This window comes from Haliotis rubra, unplaced genomic scaffold (genome assembly GCF_003918875.1).
Source record: "Haliotis rubra isolate DU_JTF1 unplaced genomic scaffold, ASM391887v1 Scf1145, whole genome shotgun sequence".
In the NCBI taxonomy this organism is placed as follows: Eukaryota; Metazoa; Mollusca; class Gastropoda; order Lepetellida; family Haliotidae; genus Haliotis; species Haliotis rubra.
Genome location: NW_025765054.1, coordinates 275,634 through 281,163, shown reverse-complemented (window position 1 = coordinate 281,163; position 5,530 = coordinate 275,634). Strand labels below are relative to the sequence as shown.

At 38.0% G+C, this 5,530-nt stretch overlaps 1 protein-coding gene across 1 annotated transcript; it reads left to right on the top strand.

Moving 5' to 3' along the window:
- Positions 1-666: 666 nt before the first annotated feature.
- Positions 667-3,473, top strand: LOC124253830 (the record flags this gene model as incomplete). The annotated part of the gene is made up of 3 exons (XM_046687681.1): positions 667-909; positions 1,947-2,085; positions 2,977-3,473. Coding segments are annotated over 3 exons (879 nt in total), but the record flags the coding sequence as incomplete, so codon positions are not given.
- Positions 3,474-5,530: the final 2,057 nt, after the last annotated feature.

Sequence of the window (5,530 nt, the reverse complement as noted above, 5' to 3'; positions counted from 1 at the left end):
TCATACAAGTGAGTTGCTAATGTTTTTTTTTTAAGGAATCATCACAGGTCACCATCTGCGTGTTTTCGGTCATTCTCTTGACTTCCTATCTGTATTGTTTCTAAATAGGGTTCATCGACTCAACATGACCTGTACAATGTGATATTATTCATAACCACCAATGCTGTATTTAAAAGGCTTTTTGAAGTTTGATGAACATAACGACATAAGCGATTCTATGTTATGACCAAGGAATTATATATTTTTTACGCGTTTAAGAATTAAGCCTGGTGAAGTACGAGAGCGTATATATTTTCATTATATATTCATTACACCTTGCATCTAATATCAGCAGGGATGTATCATAACAAATAAACTCTATTAGGATGTTGCCCCGAAAAGTGACGACACATGATTTCAGAGCAACTATCTATATACAATCTATCATGGCATTACAACTCTGTCCCATGGTTTTCTGGGGGATTTTTCTTCACGGAAACGTGACTATGTGAAGAGTTGTATGTAAGCTAGTTACTGGCCTGGTATTATTGCAGCCTGGTACGTAAGACCTTCATGATATCGATGATGATGATGCTTCTGATGCTGCTGATGATAATGGAGATGTAACTATCTTGAACAAAAGGCATCTTTTGTCATTTAACTAAACATTAACTCTCCAATTCACAGAACATGAAGAGGATACTGGTTTATCTTACTTTGAATCTGACAGTAGTCATCGTGAACAGTGACACGACGGTGACGATCCACCCTCAGTGGTTGGCACAGGGAGGTAGTGCTCGCTATGACAGCAATAGGTGGAACAAGCACAATGGTCTGGATCAGGAATCCCTCATCCCCAAATGTCGAAACCTTCGGACTGACGGCGGGCGCTGGAATAACAATGGCCTTTCGTATCAGCTTTTTGCAGATGTAAGATAATATTGTACTTATTACCACCACTACTACTTCGCTGGCAGTGTTGACATTGATATTGAGCCTATAAATGATGAAAAACCCTTGATAATGATACTGCTATGGAATCTATTTATTACAAACTATTTTCTTTCCATCAACACGATGATCTTTTGCTGTTCGGATAAAACTCACATTTATCAACTTTTCAGCTTAGGGTGCTAATGGAGCCGTACCATATGCTAATATCAAACACGAATGACAACTAGAGACTAACTGATAATTAGAATATATAGACCCTAAGGGTATAGACCCTGGAACTGGATAATCTAGACATCCGCCACATACTGGATATCTGCATGGCCGTGAACACTCAGATCAATAGAACTTTTGCAAAAGCAATTAATCACTTCGTCCTCAGAATCACTGCCCATGATACTTTTGTCAGATTAGTCACATGTTGCTAGCCTAGTTCCTTACATAGCCAATGCACCATCAGCAATCTTGCATCAGCATCAGCAATGTCAGTCTTAATGAAACGATATATTTTACAGTCAAAGTATATATGCTCAGATCTATCAGTATTTTGATCAGTCAACTGAAATCTATTCACAGCAAGGTGTGTAACATCATAAGAGTTTGCTGACACGATATTCATGCATACATAAACTACTAGCAAAATAAAGTTATCACTTTTAAAGTAACTCTATAGAAAAAAACAAACAAACATAAATTTGAACAGGAGCAGAAAACATTCGCTAACACGCAACTTGTCCGAAAACTTCGTATCAAACGTGCTTTTTGTACAACGTGAAAAACGTAATTCTGGGAGATTCACGTGTATAATTGTGGCATACATAGTGATGATGGACAGAGCAAGCATGAAGTAACCCCAAAACCAGCACAATATGGTCAAGTGAAGTCGATGATCAATTTCTTTTGTCCGGAAGTTTACATTGTGGGAAAATGGGAGAATATGGCCCTTCAAATCGGAAGATCCATCATGTTCCTCTCAGAAGTGAATTTTAACATGATGGAGTGAAACTTTATTTCAGTGGCCTGAGGACCCAAACCGTAGTGGCTACCCAGATCCCAGCTACCTGAAGAATGCCACCAAGCAGAAGGAACTGTTTTCCTTATACCTTGATAATATAAACAGTGGCTATGAGAACGACATGATCATGATGTCAGAGGGTAAGACTATATTTATGCGCTCAGTTCCACGGTGTTTTTTCCACAATGTATAGAATTATTTGGCCTTTTTAAGAATGCAAACTGAATGATGATTTTTGAAGTTTTCAGCCCTTTGAAATGTTGCATCTCATAAATTCTTATTTTAGTAAGTGAGTGAGTGAGTGAGTGAGTGAATATTTATCGTCACATCGGCAATATTTCAGCCATATCGTGACGAGAACAGTTTATAATTATATTAAAGATCTATAAAGTTAGAAATTAAAAACCTGTTGACGAAGAACAGTAAAACTAATAGTGTATCACAGATATCCATTTAAGACTAGTAAATAAATCTAAAATATTGGAGTGAGTGAGTGACAATACAATATAAAAACAGGCTATAGATTGCCAACGACTGAAGGTAGATCACCATACTAGGGACCAATTCTTATTTTACTTGTACTTTAACCTAATATTCACACTATAACATGCAATTAAGTTGGCTAAAAAGCCATTATTGTACTTTTTATTTGATAAAAAAAAAAAAATGAATGGTTTCTGCATAGTCCAGCCAATAAATTGCTCGTTTATGGTATTTTAATGAAAGTATGGCTGTTGCAAAGAAAAGGAGGCACTCAAAGATTCCATGTTCACATCGGTAGATGTGGAAAGAACTTGTCGAAAAAAAATCCAATGTATTGCCAAATGTTAGTGCCTCACAAAACATGACGTGCTATGGCTGCTCTGCTTGATAAAAATAATTTGTGGTGTATGTTTCCGAAGAGTAATCATCATTAAAAGCTGCCTTAAACACTATTCACTCAGAAAAAAATCCTTTTCTTTTTATTTATCACCGGTAACCCCCAACCCCAACCCACACCAAACTACATCTTTTTTTCATGCTAATTCCAGGTCTAAATATGTTCCCGAGGTGGTTGAACCAGTCCGAACACTCAGGTCAGTTCCCAAACAACGTCGATGCTGCTGCAGAGTTCATGGTCTTGATGGTGCAAGGAATTTACGACTTCACCAAAGGACGAATCCCACCCTACATTGAACCCATGAATGAACCGGACGGCAAATATAACATTTTGAATTTCACAACTGTTGCCCAGTTCCACAAATTAGTTGCAGAGAAGCTCCATTCAAGATTTAACATTAAAGTGGCCGGCCCTACACTGGATGGAGAAACTGGATCTGCGGATAGAGACAATTTTACATACTGGAAAAAAGTAGCAGATTTCATGGACGTCACTCTGGATTATTTAGACGTATTTTCCTTTCATTCATACAACTCTCTTATTGTTTCTGGAAAATCTCACAACCTTACAGGTATGAATGAAGCAAGATTGGTAGCATTTGTCGACCTTGTTGAAAACAGGAAAGAGTATTCCCCTTGTCATCAGTGAATATGGTCGCGATATTGTGATAGGAATTGACAAATACGCTCCGTCAGGTATTGTAGACTTTTCCACGATATATCACTCCAATGCTCACAGATTTACCTTTCTTGGTCTCCGGGAATACATTGACAGAGCTGTGGTGTTTCTTTTGGCCTCTATACAATATCCTTACTACTCCTGGTCTCTTTTCACTCCCCAAGGACAACCTAAAAGAGTCATCGACGTCTTTGAGTTTTGGTACAAATTCACGTCAGACTACTCCTTCCTCAGAACTACTAGCCAACATGATGGAGAAGAACGAACCGTTTCGCCATTAGCAATGGCCAGTCCATTGAAGAATGAATTCGTCGTTCTCTTACATAGTTATTCTCAGAAGTCACAGAATGTCAAGCTTGACTTTGAAGACGATTGGATCAAACCAACCACAGGAGAAGCAACCTGTGTCACCATCAAGGACAACTGGTACCCAGTCATCACCTTCAATGAAACGTTTGACATCCAGAAGACACAAGGAATAGTTGAGCTTCTTCCTGAAGCAACATGTCACTTTACATTCAAGACCTCTTCAGAGCAACTACCTAGAGTCACATTCAACGAAACCACATACTATGGAGCTAATGCACTTATACCAATCAAGGGCAATACCGTCTCCACAGTAGTATCACTACCAGCAGGTCAATACCACAGTGCAAGACTTAGAGTTTCAACCAGTTGGTCGATCAATGTTACAAACAGTATGACATTCCTCAGCTTTAACGACCACCGGCTAGAATCTTACTATAATTTATATGATTCCAACAAGTTTAACAGCACTACCTACTGGGAGGTTCGAGAGTTTGTTGTCCCTTCCTCCCTGTTCGTCGCTGGGGCTAACCAGGTACAGGTTCATTTCTTGAAAAGCATGACCATGGGATATGTTTCGTCAGTAGCCCTTGTCACAGCCAAACTTGTCCCAACTGATATAAAGTCCTGAATGTACGATAGTTGACCAATCGGAATTATATTATATAGAAAAAATTGTTGCAGGAATATATGCTTTTGATTGAGCCAGTTACAACAGAAATTGTCTGCCACAAACACATATTATTGCAACCCTGAGATATTTTAATATAAATAAAGACATATCTAGCTTTTCATCTGCAAGAGTATGTAGTCTCCAAACAAAAAAACAACTCCCTCATGTCGTTCCTATCCACTATATCCCACTCCTCCTTCTCCCCCTCACCTTTCCACTTCTGTGCGAGTCTTTCCTCAATAAATGGTACAAAAGATCAGATTTTTAAGTTGTCTGTCGCAGTGGATGAGGAGCACAATCTTAAAAACACACATAACATTCTTACCCATTCGCTTTCTTAGTGCAACTATAGTCTGTTTGCAGGGAAAACGTACCGATTAATTTAACTTTAAACAAGAAAGTAAATCGAATAAAGGGAAATTAAGATTGCGAATCTTCATAATTCTACCTTGCCAACTGAATATTTAAATATCAGAATTCTACTAAACTTAGGATAAAAGTTGTTTAACAACGATCATAGTTTCAAATCGTTATTATTGGTTTGTATCACAAGGGTGTATGCACATTAAATGAAACACCGAGATCAAGTAGGGTTGGTCTAAGTTAACGCTCATCACGTACCGCACGTGCATTTGTTTCAGTGTTCCAACTACTGCACTCATCCCTTTGTAATACAAACCAATAATAGCGGTTTGAATCTATGATCGTATGTTAAGCAACTTTTATCCTAAGATGAATAAAATTCTGAGATTCAAATGTTCAATTGGCGAGGTAAAATTTTGAGGATTTGCAATCTTAATTATTCAATTTATTTGATTTTGTTGAAAGTGAAATTCATCGGCACTTTTCCACTGCAAACAGACTATATAACAACGATGAGTGCATCTTCACTGGCTAACACCGTCCAAATACGACCTCTATCAAACCGATAGTTGTGTTTCACCAGATTTATTGTTACCTGCATGGGTGTCCCTTTTTTTGCATTAGAACTCTGATATAACATCAAATAACCGGTTTGTTATAGGTATATGGTAACAGAAGTGGTGTC